This window comes from Protopterus annectens, chromosome 10.part0 (genome assembly GCF_019279795.1).
Source record: "Protopterus annectens isolate FY-2018-M chromosome 10.part0, PAN1.0, whole genome shotgun sequence".
Taxonomy (NCBI): domain Eukaryota; kingdom Metazoa; phylum Chordata; order Ceratodontiformes; family Protopteridae; genus Protopterus; species Protopterus annectens.
Genome location: NC_056744.1, coordinates 1794609420 through 1794636383, shown reverse-complemented (window position 1 = coordinate 1794636383; position 26964 = coordinate 1794609420). Strand labels below are relative to the sequence as shown.

Below are 26964 nucleotides of genomic sequence, written 5' to 3'. Positions count from 1 at the left end.
GTCCATTTTCCCTGAATGCACTGATCTGTCATGTGTGCTCCCCAGGCGTAGTCTGAGGAGTCTGCTGTGATGATTTGAGTTGCTTGAGGTACACAGAAAGGAAGACCTGTGTGTTTCTTCGGCAAGCTTGAGTCCACCACAAAAATTCCTTTTGAAGGCATGGAATTAGTGGGATAACTGTTTCCAAGCTGTGGCTGTGTTGAGACCATAAGTTTTTCAGGTACCATTGAAGTTTCCTCATATGCAGCTTTGCACATGGGATTAGTAGGATGCAAGATGCCATGAATCCCAGAGCCTGCAGGATTTTCCTTGCTGTTAGCCTGGTGTAAGTTGCCATTTTTCTGAAGTATTGAGACAGTTGCCCTTGCTTGTCTGGAGTGAGGTAGGCCATCTGGGTGGTTGTATCCAAGCTGGCACCCAGGAAAATTATTTGTTGAGAAGGTATTAGTTTTGATTTCTTTTTGTTGACTTTGTATCCCAGGAAGTTCAACAGTTTTATTACAAATGCCAGGTGCTGCAGTAGTATGTCCTTGCTGTCCGCTTGGATCAGGCAGTCGTCCAGATATGGGTAGATTTGTATCCCTTGTAGTCTGCAGAAGGCGATTACTGATGCCAGGCATTTCAGAAACACTCTGGGCAGTAGATAAGCCAAAGGGCAATGCAGAGAATTGGTAATGGGTTGAACCTGCAAGAAATCTGAGGTATCTTCTGCAATCTTGTTTGATAGGGACATGCAGGAATGCCTCCTTGAGGTCCAATGTTACCAGCCAAGACTCCTTGCCCAGCATGGGAAGAAGCTGCTGTAATGTGAGCATCTTGAATTTTGGCACCTGTAGATATGTGTTTAGGATGGATAGGTCTAAGATAGGTCTCCAATCTTTGTCTTTCCTCAGTACCAGGAATAGTCTGGAATAAAACCCTTGACTTTGTTCTTTTGCAGTTACCTCAAATTGCTTTCATGTCCATGAGAGCTGCAACTTGTTTTTGTGCCTCTGCCCTTTGATTTTGTGGCAGGTTTGGCATGCCTCTCATTTTTTGAAGGGTGTGGAAGTGGAACCTGTAGCCTCTGTCTATAATGTCCAGAATCCATTTGTCTTTTGTAACAATATGCCAATTTTTTGAGAATAATGTCAGTTTTCCACCCAAAGGTGCTGCCATTAAAGCTTTGCTTGGCAGGTGTAGGGGGAAGTCATTGTGTCTGTTTTCTAAAAGACTGATCTATCTTCTCCACCTCTTGGGGTTGGTGCTTGCCACTGTCTGGCTCTGTAAGATCCTTGAGGTTGCCCTCTGCCCCTTGGGCACCTGTATCTGCCCCTTTGAGGTCTGTCGGTGGCTGGAAAGGACCAATTTTTTTAAGGCCAGTTTCTGCTGAAACGTGGAGGCTGTACCTGCAGGAAATCTTTCACTGTTTGCATTGATTTCGCTTTTTCCTCCATTTTCTTCAGCACCTCCTCAGCTTTAACTCCAAACAATACATCTTTTTGAAGAGGTGCATCTAATAATTTAGCTTTGACATGATCTGGTAAGGTTTGCTTTTTGAGCCAAGCATGCCTACGTATAACAGACCCCGTAACAGCAGCTCTACAGGAGGCCTCTAAAGCATCAAAACCACACTGCAAGGTATGTTTACCCACTTGCTCTGCACCATGCAACAAATCCTGCAACTCTTAAATCTGGTTGTTCTGGTTGTGTCATCTTGCTTTTCAGCTGAGATATCAAAAACTGCTGATACTTTAACATATGGAACTGACAGTTTAATGCCCTCATGGTTAAAGTGGCCGAGGTGTACACCTTTTCCCCCCACCTTTCTAAAGCTCTGGAATCTCTCTCTGAGGGTAATGGATTTTTAGCAGTAGAGGCCTTAATTCCCTTGGGACCCTGTGAAATTGTTTCTGGGTCAGCAGTATGGCTTTTATATAGGAACTGGTGAGAATCAGGAACCCAGTAATACCTGTCTGGTTTAACAGGAGCTGGAGGCAAAGAATCAGGATTAAGGCTGGCTTCTGTGTACACATCATCCAATATATCTAAAACAGGAGGGATAGCCAGAGGCCTATGCTGGGGGAGCAGAAGAAATTCCCTGAGCCTTTTCTTGGAATCTGAGTAATCTTGGCCTTCCCAGTGAAAGTGTTCCCTCAATGTATGCAGGCTTTCCCCACAAAAGAGAAGTCCTCAGGGGGGGAGACCGAGAGAATAGACTCCACTGCATCAGAGTCTTCGAATGGAGAATAGGCATAATCCTGGTCCTCAGATAGTTCTGAGGTAATAGAAGCTTGATCTGAGGAAGGGTAGTCTTCCTCTAATCTGGGACTTTTGTCAGAGGGGGGTTGAGAACCCCTGATAAGAGTAATCAAATCCTCAGCCATTTTAAGCATCTGTTTTTTAGGCATGATGCCTTGAGAGGGGGTCTGAGGAACCTGTTTTTTGGTTTTCATGGCTGCTTTAGATTTAGTGAAGGCTTTAATGGAGAAGGAGGAAGGCCTGAAGACCCCTTGAGAAATGGCAGGCCTGTCTAAATTCTGAGTTTCCCCACCAGGAGTGGCGTCGGGATCTGCAGTAGGAATGGGGGCCGAGGAGCCTGCGACCTCGGGTACTGAAGACACCGATAATGCATTGTCATCGGTACTCAGGGACTGCGTAGGCGCCTCGCCGAGTACCGGAGAACCGGTAGTAGGCCTTAGTGTGGTTTCAGTAGGTGGTGCGGACCTCGTATGTCGGTCCTTATCTTTGCGTTTTTTGCTCAAAACTGGAGTCGGAGTATCCGACGACATAATATAATTAAACTTTTTGCCAAAAAAGTGAAGGGCGGACTCCGCCCGAAGCTTAATAGTATGCTTATTGAATCTAGCACAAAAACGGCAGGCCGAGACGTCGTGGTCTGGGCCTAAGCATGGTATACAGAAAGAGTGGAAATCCTTATGCGGTATTTGCTTCCCACATGAAATGCAATTATTAACTTTGTCTGACATCGGTCTGAGGCAAGAAAAGTTTCCCCAACGGGGTACTTAGCTTTCAAGAAGACTTTGGCTGAAATACTTTCATAAATCTCAGGAGCTGGCCGACCGGCACTTGTGAACTGCTTCTGCTTCGGGCACCGCGCGGCAAGAAAGACTGAAGAAAATGGCGTTGGCTGCCTTTTTTATACCCCTGCCGCACTGATGTCAGGGAAGAAGCGACGACAACCGACGCCAGACCTAGACTTTGGAATTCAGCCAACCGAGGACCCGCCTGATGGCAGGATAACCCATCTGTTATGACTGCAGCTGTATGCACGAACATCTGTACTATGTTCTTCGTGTTTCACTGTTGCATTCATCACACGGGTATATTCCGAAAGCTGAAGAAGGGTGGAGGCAGTCAAGAAGAGTTGGGACTGGCTAGTATGCCTTGCAGGACTGCTGTTGCAAAACCCGCCCTGGATTTGGAAGAGATAGGCAGGTGGTAATGCTTGGTGAAAGTGTGTACAGAACTCCAGGTAGCAGCTTCCAGGATGCTCATGGTAGGGACTCCCCTGAGGAATGCTGTAGAGGTAGAAGTTGCCCTAGTGGAATGTGTTCTGACCCCCTGAGGAGTTGGTTTCCCATGGTGCGTGTAATAAAAATGGATTGCAGTGTGCTATCCATTTGGAAATTGTTTAGAAATGGCCTTGCCCTCTGCCCCTGGCGCAAAGCTGACTAGTAACTGGTCATATTTCCTGAAGGGCTTAGTCCTATCAAGGTAGAATCTGAGCTGTCTGTGCACGTCAGAGTGCAGGATCCTTTCCCCTTTTATTCTGAGGATTACAGAAGAAGGTTGGCAAATAGACAGATTGGTTGAGAGCGACAATGGACACCACTTTAGGCATAAAGGAAGGGTTAGTCCTGAGGGAGACCCTGTTAGCATGGAAAATAATGAAGAGTTCCACAGCCATCAGTGCTTGTAGCTCACACACTCTTCTAGCTGAAGTGATGGCCAGAAGCAAGGCTGTTTTTCAAGAGAGGAATTTTAACTCTGCTGACGCTGCAGGCTCAAAGGGGGTAAGCATGAGCTTTTCCAGTACAAAGTTTAGGTCCCAAGCAGAGGTGGGTGATGATCTTAGCGGCCTTACGTTGTTTGCCCCTCTCAGGAACGGTTTGATAAGACTGTGAGAAAAGTGAGGTGTTGTAATGAGCTGAAATGGCAGAGGCATGGATCTTAATGGAGGAGAAGGATAGGCCTCTGTGGAGTAGATCTGTTAAGTAATCCAGGATTAGAGGCAGGGAGGGCAGACTTGTGTCCTCTCCTTTAGAACTGAATGCGGGAGCAGTACCTTTTCCACTAATCAGCATAGGATTTCCTTGTACTGGGTCTTCTGGCTTCAAGAATGACGTCCAGTACCTGCTTGCTTAGGCTGGTTACTGGGGGAGAAATCAAGGAATAAGCCAGGCTGCAAGATTTAGGGGTTTGCAGTTGTGGATGCAAGACTGGTCTCCCTGCTGAGAGAGCAAGGTTGGGTTCTGGTGTAGGTGCCAGGGTGACACCGGTGACCGGCTGCACAGGAGTGGGTACCAATGCTGGAGTGGCCAGTCTGGAGCAATCAGAATTGTCCTTGGTCTGTCCTGTCTTATCTTGAGCAATACTCTTGAGGGAAGGGGCAGAGGAGGAAAGGCAAAGATTGAGAGATTTACCCACTGGAAGTATAGAGTATCCACTTTCCAGGGCCTGCTGTGAGGAGCCCTGGTGCAGAAATTGCTGAGCTGGTGACTGCAGGGGGAGGCAGAGAGATCCCTCTGGGGTCCCCCATTTCTGAATCAGAAGGTTGAAGGTGCTGGGCTCTAATTGACACTCATATGGGTCTAGGAGATTTCTGCTTAAGTCGTCTGCCAGTGAGTTTTGTTTGCCTAGCAGGAATTGAGCTTGCAGATGGACCTGCATGTCCAAAGGAGTGTTCCACAGGGCCATGGCTAGTCTGCAGAGTGGGTAAGAATGGGTTCTCCCTTGCTTGGTGATGTACCACATAACTGTGGTGTTGTCTGTTTTTATTAGCAGGTGTCCTGGTGAGAGTAGGGATTTGAAAGCTGTCAGAGCATGCTGCACAGCTAGTACCTCTTTTTGGTTGATGTGCAGATGAATTTGACTTGGGCTCCAGTGGCCCTGAATGCACTTGCTATCCATGTGTGCCCCCCCAGGTATAGTCTGATGCGTCTATGGTTAGGCTGAATAAAGGGCAGTCCTTTGCTGTGGTTGCATGCTGCTGCCCACCAAAGAAACTCTGTCCTTAGACAGGGTATAATAGGAATGATGGTTTCCAGGTCCTGAGAATGATGGCACCAAAGACTTTTTAAGTACCACTGAAGCTTCCTCATATGCAGTCTGGCATATGGAATTAGTAGGATGCACAACGCCATGAACCCTAGGGCCTGCAGGATTTTCCTTGCGGATAGCTGGGTTCTGGTGGACATTTGAGTAAAATAGTCTGTCAAATAGACTTTTTCTGGAGTGAGGACTGCCATCTGGGATGCGGTGTTCAAGCTTGCTCCCAGGAATACAATATTTTGACTGGGTACAAGTTTTTATTTCTTTTCATTGATGGTGTACCCCAGGGAGGTTAGAAGGTTTTTTACAAATGTCAGGTGCTGCAACAGCATTTCCTGTCTGCCTGAATCAGGCAGTCGTCCAAGTATGGGTAAATATGGATATTTCTCTGTCGGCAGTACACAATGGCTGGAGACAGGCATTTTGTGAATACTCTGGGAGCATTGGATAAGCCAAAGGGAAGTGCAAAAACTGATCATGCATAGATCCTGCCCTGAAGCGTAGATATTTCCTGCACGAGTCCCTTATAGGGATGTGCAAATAGGCTTCTTTTAAGTCTAGGGTGACTAACCAGGCATCCTTGGCTAGCATAGGTAGAAGCTGCTGCAGGGTGAGCATTTTGAATTTTGGTACCACCAGGAAGGTGTTGAGAATTGAAAGATCTAGGAATAGGCGCCAAGTGCCCTCTTTTCTGGGTAACAAGAAGTGTCTGGAATAGAATCCTTGACCTGTCTGTTCTGCAGGAACAGGCTTAATTGCCTTTATAGCAAGCAGGGATTGAACTAGATTTTGTGCCTCTGCCCACTGGATTGGAGGAAGGTCTGGGAACTCTTTTGAGGTTGGCAGTGAGTGGAAGTAAAATTTGTACCCTGGTATACAATGAGGACCCATCGGTCTTTGGTGATGGAAATCCATTTTTTTGCATGAAGGGCAAGTTCTCCTCCTAGGGGCACAATCAGTTGGGCAGAGATGGGGAGTGGAGCAGAGAAGTCATTGGGAATTCTTTCCGTAAGGGGGTGGCTTAGCACTCCCTGCTTTGGAGGTGGAGGCACTCCATTGCTTAGATCTCTGCATACCCTGAGACTGTAGTCTAGGTGGTCTGTTACCCCTGGGTCTGGTCTGAGATGGTCTTGAGGGGCTGGAAAGGACCAATGTTTCGAGGGGCAATGTCTACAGAATCTAGGATGCTGTACTTGCAAGAATTCTTTAACTGTCTGCATAGATTTAGCTTTTTCTTCCATCTTTTTAAGAACCTCTTCTGCTTTGGTGCCAAACAGACTGCCCTTGTGCAAAGGAGTCTAAAAACTTTGATTTGACAGTCTGGCAAAGTCTGTTCCTTAAGCCAAGCATGCCTTCTCAGTACAGAACCAGTGACTGCTGCCCTGCAAGATGTTTCTAGGGCATCAAAACCACACTGCAATATATGCTTGCTGACTTGGCTCGCAGAATACATAAGCTCTTGCGATTCTTTGCTTTCTGCACAGTTTGTAAAGGTCGCTATTTTTTGCTTAATAAGTTCCATAATATGTTGTTGGTACTTCAGCATCTGAAACTGACAATTCAGAGCCCTAATGGTGAGAGTTGCAGAGGTATATACTTTCTTACCCCATCTGTCCAAATCTCTGATACCCCTGTCCAAAGGGGTGGGATTCTTAGCTGTAGTAGCTTTGATACCTTTAGGCCCCTGGGAAATTATCTCTGGATCAGCAGTAGGATTTTTGAAAAGGAATTTGTGAGAATCAGGTACTCTGTAGTACCTGTCTGGTTTCCTGGGAGCAAGGGGTAATTTATCAGATGCAAGGCTGGACTCCATAAAGACATCAACTTACAGGACTGGGGGTATTGCTAAAGGCCTATGTTGTGGCAAATCTAGAAATTCTCTTAGTCTCTTTTTGGATTGAGGATAGTCTTGGCATTCCCAATGGAAATGTTCTCTTAAAGTATGTAAGGTTTCACCAAAAGAAAAGTCCTTGAAGGAAGGGCAGAGGGAATGGATTCCGCTGCATCAGAATCCTCAAGCAGATAAAGGCATGTCTTCATAATCAGATACTTCAGAGTCGGACTCTTGGTTTGTTGAAGTTGCAGGGGACTAGTCTCTCTTTCTCTTAGCAGGGGAAGGCTGGCTTCCCCTAATCAGCATAATAAGGTCTTCTGCCATTTTAAGCATTTGATGTTGCGGCAAGGAAGGTGGTGCATGCGCTTTGGTTGTCAATTTTCTAGGCATAGTGCGTACTCTTGGCATTAGAAACTCGGTAGTTTTAGACAGAACTGAAGATGCTCAAGAGGTTGGCTTGCGTCGGTAGTGTGATGAACTTCCGCAGAAGCCGGTGCCTGCTCAGCAGCTCCAAACCCATCCAAGGTAGAGACATCCGCAGGTTCCACAGTTTAAGAGTCTTGCGGCATACCAGACACTGAACTGGTCTCGGTAGAGGCCTGCGAATCCATACAAGCAGGCTGGCGACTAGCTGAACAGAAGCATTGTCGGCAGTTTTGGACCGGTGCGGTCCGTCTCTGTCGTTATCCTTATGTTTTTTCAGAATGTCGGTAGTCTGATGGCTTACCACAGCCATTTTGGAATACGGAGATCAAGAACGAAAGTATGTAGCAACAATAAGGGCCAGACTAATGGTTCGGGCTTTGAACAAGGCACAAAACCAACAGCGAGGTATGTCGTGGTCTGGGCCTAAACAGGGGTGACACAGTAAGAATGAAAATCTCTGTGAGGTATTTGCTTTCCAAAGGCAAGACAATTGTTAACTTTTTCTGACATCGGTTAGAGCAAGAAAAAAGGATCCCCAATGGGGTACTTAGCTTTAGAAGACTTCAGGATGATTCAATTCGTAAACGAAAAACTCCGGTAGCAGCCGACCGGCACTCGTGCAAACTGCTTCGGGCTCCTTGGCAAGAAAGACTGATGTAATGATGTCGGCTGCCTGTTTTTATACCCCTGACGACCTGATGTCAGTCCTGGAGTGACAGCAACTGATGCAGAAATACTAAGTCTCTGGTATTCGGGCCGACTGAGGGCTACCTGCATGCAGATAACCCAAGTGTGATGACTGCAACAGTGAAACACGAAGAACATCTGGTTACCAGCTGGGTACCCTTCAGGGCTCCGTGCTGGGACTGCTCCTATTTAGCATCTACTTCTCTGAGATGAAGGCTAATGTCAAGAGAATTTGGCTGACCAAGTTTGCAGATGACTGCAAATTGGAAGTTTATCAGATTCCTCCCTCAAGACACAATCTTACAAGATTGGTCTAACAAACAAATGACTGATGCCAAAGTCATGGACTAAAGCTCAATGGCAAGAAATGGGGAACACTGCCACCCAAGCTAATTACTCCATTGACAAGACAGCCCTAAGAGTTGACCCAGTAGTCAGGGATCTGGGAACATATGTAGAAAATAATCTGGCCTTTGACCCACACATGGTCAAGGTTGTAAGAAAATCATTCTATGTCACCCAACTAATAAATAATAGCATGGCATCTGAGTCAAAGGAAGTCAGTGTGCCACTTTATTCAGCCCTTATCTGATCCATCATTGAATATAATGCTCCCTTCAAAACATATGCAATAGTCAGAATGTCCACAAAGGTTCTGTACCATGAAAATCCAGGGTATAAAAACAATGCCCTATATTGCTTGCCTTAAAGCCTCATCTCTATACTCTGTCCCCAACAGGTTACTGAGAGGCAATCTATGCCTGGCATGCAAAGCATCCTCTGATCCAGCTCTGATAAACCTTTGCACATCCATAAAACGAACATAATCAGAACCACTAGATCTAGGATTTAAAATCTGGCTGTGACAAACAGGACATGTTGGTGAGAGAGATTTGTGTCTCAGAGGATCCCCATTGTTCTGGAACAGGTTCCCCCAGATGTGAACCTGAGTCCATACCTAACCTTAAGCATAACCCTGACCAATGGATGGGAAATTGGAAGGTCATACTTGGTCTGGCCCCCATGTGTCTGATAGAGGTAGACAGTAATGCCAGAACTAACGTACCCCCCTCCCAATAAACTCTAGAAATTTCACAACATACCCACTCCTAATAAATGCCAATGAAACATAGGTGCACAACTGGGCTGGACTGCATGGCTAGGCTTATAAAGGCCCTGGTGGTCTTTATCCTAGTATACACCTATGAACCTACAATAAATAACCCCTTTGACAAGTTATTTTTAACTATTTAGTTTCAGAACGCTTTGTCTTGTAATGCTTCTTTCACAGAGCTAACAGTTTTATAGAGAGCAAAACTCAGACAAGCAGGACAGAATGTTTTTATGACAACTGTTTCCAATTTGGACTTTTTTTTTTAATGTTTCTGTCTGGAATTTACACAAAAGATCTTACACATGTTGCTTTGTAAATTTACTATCAGCTGTGTTAACTATGCCACTATACTGCATTCTGCTGCAATCTTGACAATGAAAGGGGAAAAATGCAATACTCCTCAGTTCAACGTCATAAAATACAATGATTTTTCTTACCTTCTCTTCTGAGTCACTTTCTGTGTCGCACTATTAAAAAGAAAAAAAAAAAAAAGCATGAATCCATATTTTATGTAAACACAACTCCTCCACCCAACCACCACCAAATCTGCTACTCATGTCTTATACAGTAGATAGACTAAAACAACTGTGCTTTTCTCTCGTCCCTTCTCATGACAAGGGATTGGGGGGGGGGGGTCATTCTCTTAAAGAACTGACAAGGTTCCGGAACTGTACCTGACTGGATGAAGCATTACCCCCATACATGGGAGTTGCAGAAAATGTACAATTTTAATCATTTAGGACTGCACTACGTCAACATACTTCAGCCAAGGCAGGGAGCAGAAAAGTACAGTTTTGTACCTACCATAAATGTAGATGTTCGAGTGCTAATACAGCTGCAGTAATCACATATGGGTTCTCTGCCGTCAGGCAGTCCCTCAGTCGGCCGAATTCCAAAGTCTTGGTCCGGCGTCGGTTGCTGTCCCTTCTTCCCTGACGTCAGTGCGACAGGGGTATATATGTTACAGCAGACGCCATATTCTCCAGTCTTTCTTGCCCCAGATGTCAGGTGCCCCCAAAAGAAGGCAATAGATAAATTATATATATATATATATATATATATATATATATATATATATATATATATATATATATATATATATATATATATATATAAATATATTCAAGCAATGCAGTGTTATCAAAAAAAGAGTAGTTGCAAGCAAATACACCATAGGAGGATAACCCAAAATTGGTTGTATGAGGAGGTGTTAGCCACTAGTCCTATACCTAGAGGGGAAGGAGGGAGGGAAACCTGTACTGCAGCTGTATTAGCAACTCTAACATCTACATTTATGGTAGGTACAAAACTGTACTATGTTCATCGTGCATACAGCTGCAGTAATCACATATGGGTAGAATCCCAAAGCTACGCACAGGGTGGTAGGCACTAGGTAGAACTGGGATGAGCCAGAATGCCCTGCAATACAGCAGTAGCAAAGCCTGCTCTAGTTTTGGAATATAAAGGCAGGTGGTAGTGTCTAGTGAAGGTATGTACAGAACTCCAAGTGGCTGCCTCCAAAATATCTTTAGTAGGAACTCCTCTGAGGAAGGCCGTGGAGGTAGCTGTGGCCCTGGTGGAGTGTGGTCTGATGCCTACAGGGACAGATTTCCCATGATAGGAGTAACAAAAACGTATACAGTGGCCTATCCATTTAGAGATTGTCTGTTTGGTAACAGGCTTCCCTTGGGCTCCTACAGCATAAGACACAAACATGTTCTGATCTCCTGAAAGGCTTTGTTCTGTCCAAATAGTAGCGTAGCTGTCTATGGATGTCTAAGGAATGTAGCAGCCTTTCCCCTTTGTTTTGAGGATTGGGGTAAAAGGTAGGTAAGTGTATGGCTTGATTTAAAGCTACCTTGGATACCACTTTAGGCATAAATGACGGGTTGGTTCTAAGGGAAACCCTGTCCTGATGGAAGATAAGGAAGGGCTGCACAGCCACGAGGGCTTGTAGTTCCGAAACCCTACGAGCTGAGGTAATGGCCAGAAGGAAAGCTGTTTTCCAGGACAAGTATTGCAAATCTGTTGAGGCAGCTGGTTCAAATGGAGGCAATGTTAATTTTTCTAGGATGTAATTAAGATCCCAGGCTGGCACTGGTTGTTTCCTTGGTGGTCTTATATTCTTAGCCCCTCTGAGGAATTGCCTTAAAAGTGGGTGAAAGAATAACAGTGGATCCGTGTTGAATTCTGCAGAAATGGCTGAGGCATGGATCTTTATGGAGGAAAATGAAAGTCCACTGTTCAGCAGCTCAGCTAGATACTGTAATACCTGAGGCAGATTCAGTTTTCTAGGGTCCTGGCCTCTTTTCTCATTCCAAGAGCAAAACCGTTTCCATTTTGCGGAGTAAGTCTTCCTAGTAGATGGCCTTCTGGCCTCCAGAATGACATTCTGCACCTCTTTGGAGAGAAGGGTCTGCTGTGGTGTTAAGGAATTTTCCATGCAGCAAGTTTGAGTGTTTTTAGCTGACTGTGAAGAGTTTTGTAGTTGTGCTGAGTCAGTAGGAGAGGCATTAGAGGTAGAGGCCAGGGAGGAGTATGTGTTAGACTCCTTAGGAGTGGGTACCAGTGCTGCCTTGGCCAGTCTGGAGCAATCAGTATCATCTTCGGTCTGTCTGCTCTTGCTTTCAAGAGTACCTTGGATAGAAGGGGCAGAGGTGGGTAAGCGTACACTGTCCATGATGTCCAACTGAATGAAAGGGCGTCCACCTTTCATGCCTTTGGATGAAAAGTCCTTGAACAAAACTTTTCCAATTGATGGTTCCTGTGGGAGGCAAAGAGATCTATGTCTGGCCTTTCCCATGCTTGGATTATCTTTGTAAACACCTGTGGATGCAGCTTTCACTTGTGTGGATCTGTCACATTTCTGCTTAGATTGTCTGCCAGCGTGTTTTCCAAACCTGGCAAGTATTGTGCTTGAAGTTCGATTTGCCATTCCAGAGCCAAGTTCCAAAGTGTCATGGCTAGTCTGCACAGGGGATATGAATGTGTTCCTCCTTGTTTGTTTATGTACCACATTACTGTGGTGTTGTCTGTTCTTATCAATAATTGTCCTGGATGCAGGAGGTCCTTGAATGCTGTAATTGCATTTATCACTGCTAGCATTTCTTTCTGATTGATGTGAAGGTGCTTTTCCTTTTGGGACCATTTGCCCTGAATGCACCTGCCTGCCATGTGTGGCCCCCAGGCGTAATCTGAGGCGTCTGTTGTGATGACTTGATTTGCTTGAGGCTTGCAGAATGGGAGATCTGTGTTTGCTTGACATGCTTGGGCCCACCATAGAAATTCCTTTTGCAAACATGGAATTAGTGGTATTATTGTTTCCAAATTGTGGCTGTGTTGAGACCATAGTTTTTTAGGTACCATTGAAGTTTCCTCATATGCAACTTTGCACATGGGATTAAAAGAATGCAAGATGCCATGAAGCCCAGAGCCTGCAGGATTTTCCTTGCAGTAAGCCTGGTACAATTTGCTAGTGTTTTGAAGTACTGAGTTAGTTGCCCTTGTTTTTCTGGCGTAAGATAGGCCATCTGGGTGTTTGTGTCCAAGTTAGCACCCAGGAAAGTTATTTTCTGAGATGGTGTCAGCCTGGATTTCTCTTTGTTGATTGTGTATCCCAGAGAATTCAGTAACCGTGTTGCATAAGCCAGATGTTCCAGAAGAGTGTGTTTGCTGTCCGCTTGGATCAGGCAGTCATCCAAATAAGGGTAAATTTGTATCCCTTGAAGTCTGCAGTAGGCAATTACTGATGCCAGGCATTTCGTGAATACTCTGGGCGCAGTAGATAAGCCAAAGGGCAATGCAGAGAATTGATAGTGGATTGAACCTGCAAGAAATCTGAGGTATCTTCTGCAGCTTTGTCTGATTGGGACATGCAGGTATGCCTCCTTGAGGACCAATGTTACCGGCCAAAACTCCTTGCCCAGCATGGGAAGTAGTTGCTGTAATGTGAGCATCTTGAATTTTGGTACGAGTAGAAATGTATTTAGGATGGATAAGTCTAAAATGGGTCTCCAGTCGGTTCCATTTCTTGGTACCAGGAAAAGTCTGGAATAAAAACCTTGACCTTGTTCGTGAGTAGGAACCTCTTGAATGGCTTTCATGTCCATGAGTTTTGTAATTTGTATTTGCGCCTCTGCCCTTTGATTGTGTGGCAGGTTTGGCATGCCTCTCATTTGAGTGTGAAAATGAAATCTGTAGCCTCTGTTTATTATGTCCAGGATCCATTTGTCTGTTGTGATAATCTGCCAATTTCTTGAAAATAGTGCCAGCTTTCCTCCCAAGGGGGCTGCCAGCTGAGATTTGCTTGGCATGAAAAGGAGGGAGTCATTGGGTTTGCTTTCTGTATTGTTGTGCACCGTCTTCGCCACCTCTTGGTGCTTGAGATTGCCATTGTCTGCCTCTGTATGATCCTTGAGCTTGTCCTCTGCCCCTTGAGCGCCTGTATCTACCTCTTTGGGGCTTGTCCGTGGCTGGAAAGGACCAGTTTTTTGAAGGCCAATTTCTGCTAAAACGAGGTGGCTGTACCTGTAGAAAAGCCTTGACAGTTTGCATAGATTTAGCTTTTTCTTCCATCTTCCGTAGTATCTCCTCAGCATTAGAACCAAATAGCACATCCTTTTGTAAAGGAGCATCTAGTAGCTTAGCTTTAACATGATCAGGCAAGCTTTGTTCCCTAAGCCAGGCATGTGTACGAATGACTGCTCCTGTAGCCACAGCTCTACTTGAGGCCTCTAAGGCATCATAACCACATTGTAAGGTGTGTTTACCCACTTGTTCTGCACTATGCATCATATCCTGCAATTCCTTCAAATCTGGTTGTTCAGGTTGAGTACATTTTGTTTCTTAATTGTGATAACAAAAACTGCTGATATTTAAGCATATGGAACTGACAATTTAAGGCCCTCATGGCTAGGGTGGCCGAGGTGTATACCTTCCCCCCCCCCCACCTTTCTAAGGATCTAGATTCTCTTTCAGAAGGTAGTGGGTTCTTGGCAGTAGAGGCCTTCATCCCCTTGGGGCCTTGAGAATGGTTTCAGGGTCAGCATTATGGCTTTTGAAAAGAAATTGGTGAGAGTTAGGGACTCTGTAGTACCTATCAGGCTTGACTGGTGCAGGAGGCAGGGAATCCAGATTAAGACAAGCCTCCGAGTAAACATCATCAAGTATGTCCAGGACAGGAGGTATAGCCAGAGGTCTGTGTTGGGGTAACAAGAGAAATTCCCTAAACCTTTTCTTGGAATCAGAAAAGTCTTGGCCTTCCCAATGGAAGTGCTCCCTCAAGGTGTGTAAGGTTTCCCCAAAAGAAAAATCCTCTGGAGGAGATACAGAAGGAATGGACTGTTCTGCATCAGAATCTTCATAAGGGGAGTATGAGTATTCCTCCACATCAGAATGTTCTGAGAAAATGGAGCCCTGTTCAGAAGAGGGAGAGTCTTCCTCCACTCTGGGTCTCTTGTCTGGAGGGGGTTGGGAACCCCTGATATAGGAAATTAAATCCTCAGCCATTTTAAGCATCTGCTTTTTAGGCATGGGGCCTGGGGATGGGCCCTGTGCAACAGGCCTCTTCGGATGCATGGCTGATTTGGACTTAGTGAAGGCCTTGATAAAAAAGGAAGAAGAGGGTCTAAATACACCCTGGGTGGAAGTGGACCTGTCTACACTAGGAGGCTCAACACCCACTGTAGTTTCGGTGGTTGAAGTCTGAGTAAGGACCGAGGTACCAGCGGTCTCTGGTACAGAAGACACCGCCAAGGTAGTGTCGTCGGTAGTCAGGGACTGCATAGGCGTCTCGCTGAGAACCGGACCACGTGTAGCCGGCTTTAGCGTGGTGTCGGTGGAGACCGCGGGCCGCGCATGTCGGTCTTTATCCTTGCGTTTTTTGGATAAAACGGTAGTCGGAGTATCCGACGACATTTTATAATCAAAGGCTTTACCAAAATAATGTTGGGCGAACTCCGCACGACGCTTAATAGAAAGTCGCACAGAAGCGACAGCCCGAGACGTCGTGGTCTGGGCCTAAACAAGGTATGCAAAGGGAATGAAAATCCTTATGCGGTATTTGCTTCCTACAAGAAATACAATTGTTAACTTTGTCTGACATCGGTCTGAGGCAAGAAAAGATTCCCCAACGGGGTACTTAGCTTTAAAGAAGACTTTGGTTTCCAACCGACCGGCACTTGCGAACTGCTTCTGCTTTGGGCACTGCGCGGCAAAAAAGACTGGAGAATATGGCGTCGGCTGTAACTTATACACCCCTGTCGCACTGACGTCAGTGAAGAAGGGACAACAACCGACGCCGGACCAAGACTTTGGAATTCGGCCGACCGAGGGACCGCCTGACGGCGGAGAACCCATATGTGATTACTGCAGCTGTATGCACGATGAACATCTGCTGACTGCAGGATTTGGTCTGGCCACCTTAACATCTTCATAACAAGAATCCTTCCTGCGAGGTCTAAAAACTATACTCACTCATAATGGGCGTAAAAATATGACAAGGTACTTCTAAAGGTGTCAATGGGGTATGCATACAGCGGTGATTAGCGAAAGGAGAGAAACAGACAGTGCAACATCACCATTATCATCCCACCTAAAAAATGGCCCTGCAGAAGATTCAACTCACAAAAAACAAGACTGAAGGGAACAGCATTTTGCTAATGTTTTTACCACAAAAAGGATACTATAAACTTTCACTAAAAGTCAAAGTACAAACTTGATTAACTTTAAATCCAAAATCATTAAAAAGGAAAAAATTGAGCTGCATTAGTCCTTTTACTGTAAAGACAGTCACCATTATGTCACCCCCTGTCCACGATGGAGTGGTACTGTAAACTTTGTTTTATGCCACCCCTGTCCACGATGGAGTGGTACTGTAAACTTTGTTTTATGCCACCCCCTGTCCATGATGGAGTGGTACTGTAACCTTTGTTATGCCACCCCCTATCCACGGTGTATGAGTGGTACTGCAACGTCTGTTATGCCACTCCCTGTCCACGATGAAGGGATGGTACTGTAACCTTTGTGTTATGTCACACCCTGCCCATGATGGAGTGGTACTGTAACCTTTGTGTTATGCCACCCCCTGTCCACGATAAAGGACTGGTACTGTAATCTTTGTTTTATGCCACCCCCTGTCCACGATGGAGTGATACTGTAACCTGTTTTATGCCACCCCCTGTCCACGATGGAGTGGTACTGTAACCTGTTTTATGCCACCCCCTGTCCATGACGGAGTGGTACTGTAACCTTTTAGTTATGTACTCACCATAACTTCAGATGTTTGGGATCCATCTCGCCTACATTCTGACTGATGGGTTCGGAGCCGATCCCTCGGCTCCGACTCGGCACGCTTATGCCAAAGAGCGAAGTCTCTTATTGGCTGAGCTTATTATATCCCAGGATGCACCACTACCATTCCCCCAGATCTAGTTTGTCCGCATACATGCACACATGCATACCCTGCTTATATAACATCGTCAGATGAAACAAGATAAAATAGTAGAACTCAAAACCGTTCAATCTCTTCTGATCTCCAAGGCAGGGGAAGGAGGGTGGGTATTAGGAATGTAGGCGAGATGGATCCCAAACATCTGAAGTTATGGTGAGTACATAACTAAAAGATGTTATGTGATCCTATCTCGCCTACATTCTGACTGATGGGACAGCGTCCTAGCTCCTGAATCCTGGGTGGCTCACTGGAAAACACTCCTGAGTACCGTGGAACCAAATGATGCTCGTCCTTTAGATGCCACATCCAATTTGTAGTGGGAAATGAAAGTGTGCGGATTGGACCAAGTAGCCGCAGCACAGATTTCCGATATAGCGAGCTTGGAATGAAAAGCTATAGAAGTAGCCATAGCTCTGGTAGAATGAGCTTTGATAGATGTTGTAAGTTGCTTATTTAAAGAAGAATAAGCCTGAGTTATGCAATCTCTGATCCATTTTGAGATGGTAGCTTTTGTGATGGTTTGGCCCAGTTTATTATCTGAGAAGGATACAAACAACTGGTCTGACTTACGAAGTTGCTGAGTCCTGTCTAAATAGAAGCGTAATTGCCTGTGAACATCCAATTTATGAAGAGTGTATTCTGCTTCATTGGAGAATTTTGGGAAGAAAACTGGTAGCTCTAGAGATTGTTGTAGGCAGAAACTAGAACAGACCTTTGGGACAAAGGATGGATTAGGCCTAAGTGATACTCTATCCTTGTGGAAAATCAAGTACGGTGGCTTAATAGACAGGGCTTGAAGCTCTGAAACTCTTCTTGCAGAAGTAATTGCAACTAAGAAGGCAGTTTTCCAAGACAGATATTTTAACTCGCATGTAGCAGCCGGTTCGAAACAGGGTGATGTTAATGCGAAGCACCAAATCAAGATCCCACGGAGGTGCAGGATGAAAAATTGGGGTCTTAATAGGCTCGCACCTTTAATGAAAGTTTTGCATAGTCTGCTGCTCATCAAAGGAGGATCCATGGATTCGTGGAATTTAGAGATAGCCGCAAGTTGGACTTTAATAGTTGAGACAGAAGATCCCTGATTAAACAGGGATGTTAAGAATTTCAAGACCTCTGGGACAGGAGCAGTGATAGGGTCTAAGCCCTTGAGTTGAGCCCAGATAGCAAACCTCTTCCACTTACTAAGGTACAATTTGTTAGTGGTGGGTTTGTGGGCCGAAGATAAAATGTGAACAACTTCCGGGTCTAGTGTGTGCCTTCTAACTAAAGTCGGAAGCGGAGGAGCCAAGCTGTCAATTTCAAAGATTGAAGGGACTGATGCCGATGTCCCGACTGATGGATTAACAAGTCCGGAATTAGGTCTAAAGTCCACGGATCGTCCACTGCATGCTTCTTCAGGTAGGGAAACCATACCTGACGAGGCCAGTATGGGGCAATCAGTATCATTGAAGACCCCAGTTGAGAAGCTTTTTGAATAACTCTGGGAAGAAGCGGAATTGGAGGAAAGGCATAAAGTAGCCCTGTTGGCCAAGGTTGTGCTAGAGCATCCATGGCTGGTACTCCCTGATGTGGGATCAAGGAGAAGAACCTTTGGCACTTGGTGTTTAGTGGAGTTGCAAATAGGTCGCAGCATGGCGTCCCCCATCTCCTGAAAACCTGAGCTGCTACTGTTTGGTTTAGAGACCACTCGTGAGGAGAGAGAATTGTCCTGCTCAATTTGTCCGCCAATATATTTGACCTTCCCGGGATGTGGGTCGCTACCAAGAAGCGGTTGGTAGCTACAGCCCATTCCCACACTCTCATGGCCTCTCTGCAAAGGGGGTACGATCTGGTCCCTCCTTGTTTGTTCAGATACCAGACCACCGACATGTTGTCTGTGTGGATGGCGATGATGCCCTGAGGAAGAAACTTGTGTAAGGCTTGTAGGGATAGAAGTACAGCCCTCATCTCCAACACGTTGATGTGGAGAAGAGCTTCGTCTGGAAGCCAGGAGCCCTGAACTAGCCTGCCCAGACAATGCCCCCCCCACCCTATCTGGGAGGCATCTGTCGTCAGGGTAACCACTGGAGAGGGGAGAACAAAGGGTTTTCCTTGATTCAAATTGGATGTCTGAAGCCACCAGCGAAGGTTCCTTTTGCATATTTCCGTAATCATGATGTGATGATTGAGGGGAAGATCCTGAAAGGACCATTGAGTTGACAAGAGCCACTGAAGAATCCTCATGTGTAATCTTGCCAGAGAAACTAAAAGAACCGTGGCAGACATTGAGCCTAAAACTTGTAGAACCATCCTGGCTGGGGCTTTGGATCTCGAGATCAGAGCTTGAACTTGGCCCTGTAAAGTTTGGATCCTTTCGGCAGGAAGAAAGACGCATCAATCTTGAGTCTATCTCTGCTCCTATAAACTTTATGCGTTGAGAGGGCAGCAAGACAGACTTTGACCAATTGAATGTAATCCCCAGGGAAATACCCAGGGAGATGGTGGCTTTGAGGTTGTCCATTAGTAGATGCCTGGTGGTGGCAGTCAGGAGCCAGTCGTCGTGATAGGGAAACACTTGGAATCCAAGACTTCTCAGGTGAGCCGTCACTACTGCCAAACACTTGGTGAACACCCTGGGGGCTGTGGTGAGACCAAAGGGCAGAGCAAAATTGGTAATGACTGACTCCCAGGCTGAAGCGCAGATACCTCCTGGACGCCTGATGTATCGGTATGTGATAATAGGCGTCCTTGAGGTCTATGGAGCACATCCAAACATCCTTCTCCAACAATGGGAGAATGGATTGTAACATGACCATTCGGAATTTGGATTTCGTGACGGATTGGTTCAGTCTGCTGAGATCCAATATTGGTCTCAGGTCCCCTGTCTTTTGGCACTAAAAGAACCTGGAGTAATTTCCTGATCCGATCTGGTCTGTGGGGACCGGTTGGATGACTCCTTTTCTAGCAGCTTTAAAGCTTCTGCGGCTGCCATTTCCCTTTGACTGGGTGGTGGGTCCGGGATTCTTTTGGACGGTGGGGCAGTATGTGAATGGGATGGTGTAACCTCCGGCAATGATCCGAAGCACCCATCTGTCCTGAGTGATTGACTCCCAGGCTTTTAGGTGCTTGGCAACGACACCCGACTGGCTCGAGCAGCACAGCCGGGCAATCCCTCATGACGTGTGGGAGGCTGAAGAGCCACGAAAGGACTCGCGGTCTCCAGAATTGCGGGGCCCTCTGCCGCCTCTGGGACGGGCGTCTCCCTGAAAAATTTCCCCGTCCTCTGCCTCTGGAAGGGGAATCTTCCTGCTGTTGGGAGAAAAACTTGCGAGACTTGCGGAACCACATTTTCCCACCTCCTTTAGCCTTGGGGTAAGGCCGAAAGGGAGTGGAATAACGGGCACCTACGGCAGATAAAGTTTTTCCCTCTTGCTCACAGCGGGTAAGGGTGTCTTTAACCTTGGGTCCAAACAATGAGGACCCATCAAAGGGAGCGTCGGCGAAGGAAGACTTGAAGGCCTCCGCAAACTGACACAAGCGGAGCCAGGCTTGTCTCCGTAGAGCCACGCCTGTGCCTGCCGCTCTACCCGCCCCTTCGGCCGCATAGGAAATGAGCCTCATGGACGAGTTAGAAATTGATAGCCAACTGAGAGCTAACCGACTGGGCTAGCTGCTCAGGTAGGTTACCCGAGAGGGAATCTGACAACTCCTTGACCAGATCCCTCTGAAGCCTGGTAAAATGTGCCAAATAATTCGAGACCTTAAAGTAAAGGCCGCTGAAGTCAGGGTGCGCTTCCCGTACCTGTCCATACTCCTAGACTCCTTATTAGGAGGATGGACGGACGTTGAAGCCTCTGCCACGTCCTGTTGTGTAGCAGATGCCACCACCATGGCATCTACAGCCACGCCTTTAGTGAGGAACTCCTTCTCGGGGGGAGCAGACAAAAATTTATTTGGACGAGAAGGGACTGGTTCCACGGTATCTGGATGTTCCCACGCCCGACAAACTAAATCCAGAAGCTCGTCGAAGGCGGAGACACCCAGGAGGCGGAGGGCTGAGCCCCAAAGGCCTTGAGGAGCACTGACTCGTCAGCAGAGGGGGTTTGGATATCCAGCCTCGTTGTTTGAGGATCTCTAAGATGTCTGCAAATGAGACATCATCCGAGGACGACTGGGACCCCTCTGCATCATCCAGATCAGTGTCTGATGTAATAGACTCGGGGAGTCCACGTGCTTCCTCTTGCACGATCTCTTCCTTGGGGTTCCTCCGAAGACAACTCCGAAGAACCCTCAGGAGGAGGAACCCCACTGGGGGTAACCTCAGGCCCGGGCTCCGCTGACTACGGACAGGGGAACTGCCAAAGACCCAGTCTCCACGCCCAGGAAGGTGCGGTAAAGCCGGAGAGATGGCGAAGAGGACTTGGCCAAGGCACTCCTCATGGCTCTGAAAGCCGGACCCCAGAATCCTGGGAGTGTCCGGTCCCGAGCCGTGATAGCCGACGGAAGTCCCGCAGCAAGCACCGAGGGAGGCTCGGAACCGAAAGCATAGGTCCCAAACATCACCCCGGGTCCAGCTGAAGAAGTCCGCACCAAACTCAGACCCGAAGGCCGGGTTGGAGTAAGGGTCGGAGCCGACCCTGAGATCTCCACCGGCTCCAACAGCACCTGCTCCGACGGAGCCAAGCGGTCGGAGGAGGAATGGCAATGGGTGGGCCAAGGTCATCGGCTCCGAAGCCAACTGGGTCGGAACCGAAACAAATTTTGGAAGACTGGGGACTGGAACAGTATTTGGAGCACCCTGTCTATATCAGAATCTGACATCCTCGAAGACCGAGAGGAAACAGAGCGGGTTCGAGGCGGCCTCTCCAACGGCCCCAAAGGGCTAGGGGACGGCTCGAGGCGACTCGATGAGTATCGGCGCCGAGGAATACACATACCAGATTCCATCGGTGCGAGGTGGACTTCGCCGAGGAGGAAGTGTCTGGCGGGCAACCTTTGTCGGCTCCGAGAGCAGTGGAGCCGAAGGTGACCCGCCTCGATGCCCCAGCCATCGGCTCCGAAGCCAGAGGAGTCGATACTGGTGGCATCGAGGCAGACCGTTCAACCTCGGCTCCAAGTCCTTGGAGCTGAAGGAGAGGCCTGCCTATGTTTCTTAGCGGTCGGATCCGACGGACTGGTCGGAACCGCGCCCTTTTCTTTTGGCGGAGAAGGAGAGGACGCCAAAGCTTCTTCGAAGAAGGTTTAATTAATCCCTTAAGAATTAATTTATTTTTCCTCTCCTGGAGGACCCTTGAGGAAAAAGCGTGACATACGCTACATGATTCCTGTAAATGTTTTGCCCCTAAGCAATACACACAGAGCGAGTGATCGTCCGTGATGGACATTTTGAAACTACATTTTACACATTTTTAAAACCCGAAGGCCTAGGATTCTGAGACATTATGGGGGGAATTTCAGTAATCTGACTGGAAGAAATACAATTACTGGTGACACCCCTAAGTATAGGCTTACAGTTATCACTCGCAAATGACAGGGGCTTAGAAACCCTGTAAGAACAGACAGCTACCAAAAGCTTTAAAGCCTTTTACTATATATAAAATATAGAAGGGTTGATTAACCGGAAGGCCCTAGATGAACGGGGGCCTAGCAAACACAACCCAGTCACACAACAAATTTCCACAACAAATTCAAACCAACCACACAACAATGTAAGAATAGCTGTTAAAACAGCTTTTTTTGAGAGAAAACAGCAAAACTGACAGAAAAGTTAGTCAAAAAATAACTACTCAGCTCAGCCAGCTCGAGACCACGTCTTCGCATGTTAGCGGCAAACGAGATCTGGGGGAATGGTAGTGGTGCATCCTGGGATATAATAAGCTCAGCCAATAAGAGACTTCGCTCTTTGGCATAAGCGTGCCGAGTCGGAGCCGAGGGATCGGCTCCGAACCCATCAGTCAGAATGTAGGCGAGATAGGATCACATAACATCTTCTTTTAGGCCACCCCCTGTCCACGATGGAGTGATACTGTAGCCTTTGTAGCACCTTAAGATTATGCACTAGCAGAGTCTGAAGTTATCCTGCACAGCACCACAATAACCAACTCCAGTGCCAAACTATTTAAGCTGCTTTGTAATACTATTATAAAGCACAATACACTCACCAAGTAAACATACAGCACTTTTTTCACAAAGCCAGCACTACATAATATTACAGTTAATAAAAAAAAATAGATTCATAATCTTTAAAACAAAGAGCAAAGTAATTTTAGTTAAAGTGAGATCGCAATGCTCTTTTTCTGACTGGTACACAGTGAAGCTACCATTAACTTTCATTGTTAATTTGGTGTTAACACTACATGGCTGGTACAGATCATTTCACCCAGCAGTCAGGCTGCAGAGGCTGAGACTTCTTCATATGAAGCAGCCATATTGGCTTGCTAAAAGTCTGCAAGCCTTGATGTTTGCTGTGTTTACACCATATAGTGTGGAGTGGTAAATTAAGAGTTTAAAAAAAACAAAAACGTTGTTCTTCTTTCGGTTTTTCACGGTTAGGGGTTGCCACAGTGGAACTCCGGTCCGCTAATGATTGGCAGTAGATTTTTTTTTTTACAGGTGCCAGCTCGACACACAACCTTCAGCGAAGGCACGCCCATTCTATGCATGTCTTTCGAACGCTACTCGACCGTGGGAAGGACATGCATACTCCACACAGAAGGTGCTCCAGCTGAGTTGTTCACTTGAGAGTTAATTTATATGCAATTTCAATTGATAAACATGTTTTGGTTTTAGTCTGCTTACAAGTTGGTCTCACTGACTACCTAGCAGTTTTGATTCTCTAGTAAAAAGGCATGCTGGGGCCTATAGAGACAGGTATGCAAACAATCCATGTCTGCCACATGTCCTAGAGCTACAAGGAAGTTAACCCAGTGACATGCTCCACAAAAGGTAAAACTCATACTAAAATTACCAGAATCGTGACAGATAGGAGGCTGGGATTAAAGCTTATCAAAAACAATTTCTTATCTTGCATTTACTGGGCAGTGCTAACAAGCCACCTCCCGACATTGCAAAATTTGCACGTCAGATTAAAATACTGCAAAACCTTAATCACTTTCACCTCCACAAAGGTCTGCTAACAGACGTGTACTTACTTTCAACTGTATTATCTGCTCGAGCTGATACTTTGCCATGCTGTGCAGAATCTCATCACCGTGAACACCAAACATGCTGGTCCTCCAAACAGCCAGTTCAAAAGAATTGGACTACAAGTGTTTGTTGTCTTGTATGCAATTTTACAGATATATGCATGTGTACAAACTCCTCACTGCATACATTTCTTTATAAGATCACTTTTCACAGCACAGTGGATCATCACTTCCTACCATAAGCTCCCACTGCGTAACCTGCTGGCAGATCTGACTGAAGCAAGGTTGTGATACTACTCAGAGTTTTGGGCTTTTCTATGGAACTAGTGTAGACAGTGTGGCAGACAGAAATCTCAGTAAGGATAATCCCCTCAAATGTCCCCTGAAAACATGTCCTGCAAAGTGTGACTAACTTGCTCAATCTTAAGTAAAACAATGACAGAATACTCAGACCTCCACTACAAGGGACTAACGACATACTTCATAATTAAAGCCTGCACCTCCGAAACAAAGACTTTAGGAAACATTTAATCTGCTCTGCAGGTGAACTGCCCATTGTGTGGAGAGAAGGCTGAAATGTACAGAAGTTTCTGGCCAATGCTGTAGGGATGGGGTAGAAATACGCAAGCTTCAGGCCAATGATATTGAGAAGGGGCTGAAATATAAACACACGCTCCAGGACAATGACGTACACACTTGGCTCCACAATGCGCAAAGGGTCAAAGCCAGTGAGTGGTGTGGGCTTTGAGCTGAACAGTACAAACAAGTTCCAAGTCAATGGTGTGAAGATGGGATTGCACAAAACCAACAAATTCCAATTCCTGTGGAACATCCATCACAAGAGGTAAAGAAATAGCACAGTCTTTCTAAATGCACCTCTTGCTAACTCCCGCCTTCCTAAATTCAAGTCTAATTCCATTTACTACTCCTCTCAAACATACTGAAAAGCCAGGGAGAAAAAAAACAAACGAAAGTACTGTAAGCTCGACAGACAACACTGCTCAAGATAAAAATGGACTGAGAAAACAACCGCGTGAAATAACATGCACTTAGTACAATTTTAAGCAGATTAGAACATATATGTATTACAAATTCTAAGACAAGACTATGAAAGCTACAGTTTTTCATACAACTTCATTTTAGATTTTGTCTGGTCTAACTCACTGGAGGCATTTGACTGTTATTTTATTGCAACCCAGGCTTTGTACAGTTTTGTTTCTATCTCTAACCATTATTTGATACTAGTGATCTGTTCTTGTACTGGATGTCTTTGCAAATATTTCCCATATTAATCTACCTTGTTTACTTTTGTTCAACTTAAGCACTGCGTGCAGGGGTTGCAGTTGCTTCATTTCACTTTTTCATCTGCTCAAACACATTATAAACCATCTAACACTATGACAATGTGGGCCCACAGTAACACAATGGCAAAACAAAGAGAAAAATTTATGGACTATTTTGTGGTTTCATCACAAAGACAGCAAATGGATGCTTTCTTTGTACTTTGTCAGTACAGAAATTGGAATCAATGGCTTGTTGGCTTGGACAGGCAACAATAATGCTTTGTTCTTACTACATTACTTATGATGACATTACTAAATTCAAGTTGAATTTTTTTCTAATGAGCACTTGTGTTTAATTTGAACTCTTAAGCATTTTAAGACATTAAGATAATTTGTCTGCTTTGTGCATTTTTAGCAAACCTAGTATAACAAATTCTATACTTACATAACTATAGATCTTCGCAGGTTAGTTTACCTCCAGTAGCCAACCTGAACGTAAATGCAAGTTTACAGGCATCACAAACCAGGACTCAGCACATCTGGAAAAATCCACACTATTCACAATGTTGAGCGCGTTCTTCCTTCTTACAAGGACTTTCTCAGAACAAAGAATAGTTACCCCACCCAGCCTATTTATAAGAACACAATTAGCATGTCTAACAGTCAATTAAGTATTCACACAAAGTTTAAAAACACACACACATATATATATAATATACTGGAAATGCATTGTCTGATAAAAAATAGCATATACCTCAATAAATTATACAATAACTAGTTAATGAATAAAACCAACATTTAACCGAAAATGTTTTTCAATTTTAAAATAAATGAAATAGCTGTCATTTCATTAATTCCTGGATATTTAGTTGCAACTGCCACTTAAGCTCACAAATATCCAAGTGAATATCTAAGGTCCTTCCTTGTACAACTTTCACTAGCTGTTGAATGACTAAAAACTTAAACTTATGATCTTTATGATCATGAGTATGTCTAATAAGAGCATTAGTGGGTTTATCATGCTTAACATCCAACAAATGTTCAGACATTCTGTTTTTGAGCTGTCTACTAGTTTTTCCAATATAAAAAGGTGGACACTGGATACACTTAGCCAAATAAACCACATTTGAACTGCAACAATTAAAATGCCCATGAATCGATATGCTCCTGTTGTTCAATCTAAATACCTCAGGAGTTTCCAATATAAAAGAGCAATAATTACACATATTGCATCTGAAATTCCCTTTCTTTCTATTGGTGTAGCTGTCATGTATTCAGCAGTTTCCAGAATGCTTTTGAAGGATGTGTCCTTCCTGTATACCAGCATGGGTGCTTTACCCCACCTTATGTCCAATATTAGAGTCAGATTGCAAAATATCCCAATTATTTGAAATGTCTGTTATATCTGATGTATGCAAATTTAAGGTGGTAATAAAACTTACCTAAGTTTTACCATCAACTGAAATCTCTCTCTTCTGCTGACAAAGTCTTACCCCCATGTCCATCTGCTAATAATGGATTATAAAAAACAACCTTACGTTTGTTTACAACTTCATCAAATATACTGTTCAATAACTCAATAGGATAGCCTCTCTTTAAAAATAATAAGTTATGTACCTACCATAACGTTCCATGTTATTTGTCTTCTTCTCACCTTCTTTCTTGCTGGTTAGGCTCGGAGCCGATCCTCGGCACCGACTCGGCCATCTTCTAAAGCTCGAGAGCTATTTACTGGCTCGAGGCCTCCCCATATCCCACAATGCCTGGCG

The 26964-nt window shown here is 45.4% G+C and overlaps 1 protein-coding gene across 5 annotated transcripts in view; it reads right to left on the bottom strand.

The window, feature by feature from the left end:
* Positions 1–26964, bottom strand: part of FBRS (fibrosin) — a 1655257-nt gene that overhangs the window by 1026865 nt on the left and 601428 nt on the right. For all 5 annotated transcript variants that reach the window (XM_044086630.1, XM_044086634.1, XM_044086633.1 and 2 more), the window contains one exon: positions 9773–9802. In XM_044086630.1, the coding sequence (XP_043942565.1) occupies positions 9773–9802 (30 nt within the window). The remainder of the gene's footprint in view (positions 1–9772; positions 9803–26964) is intronic.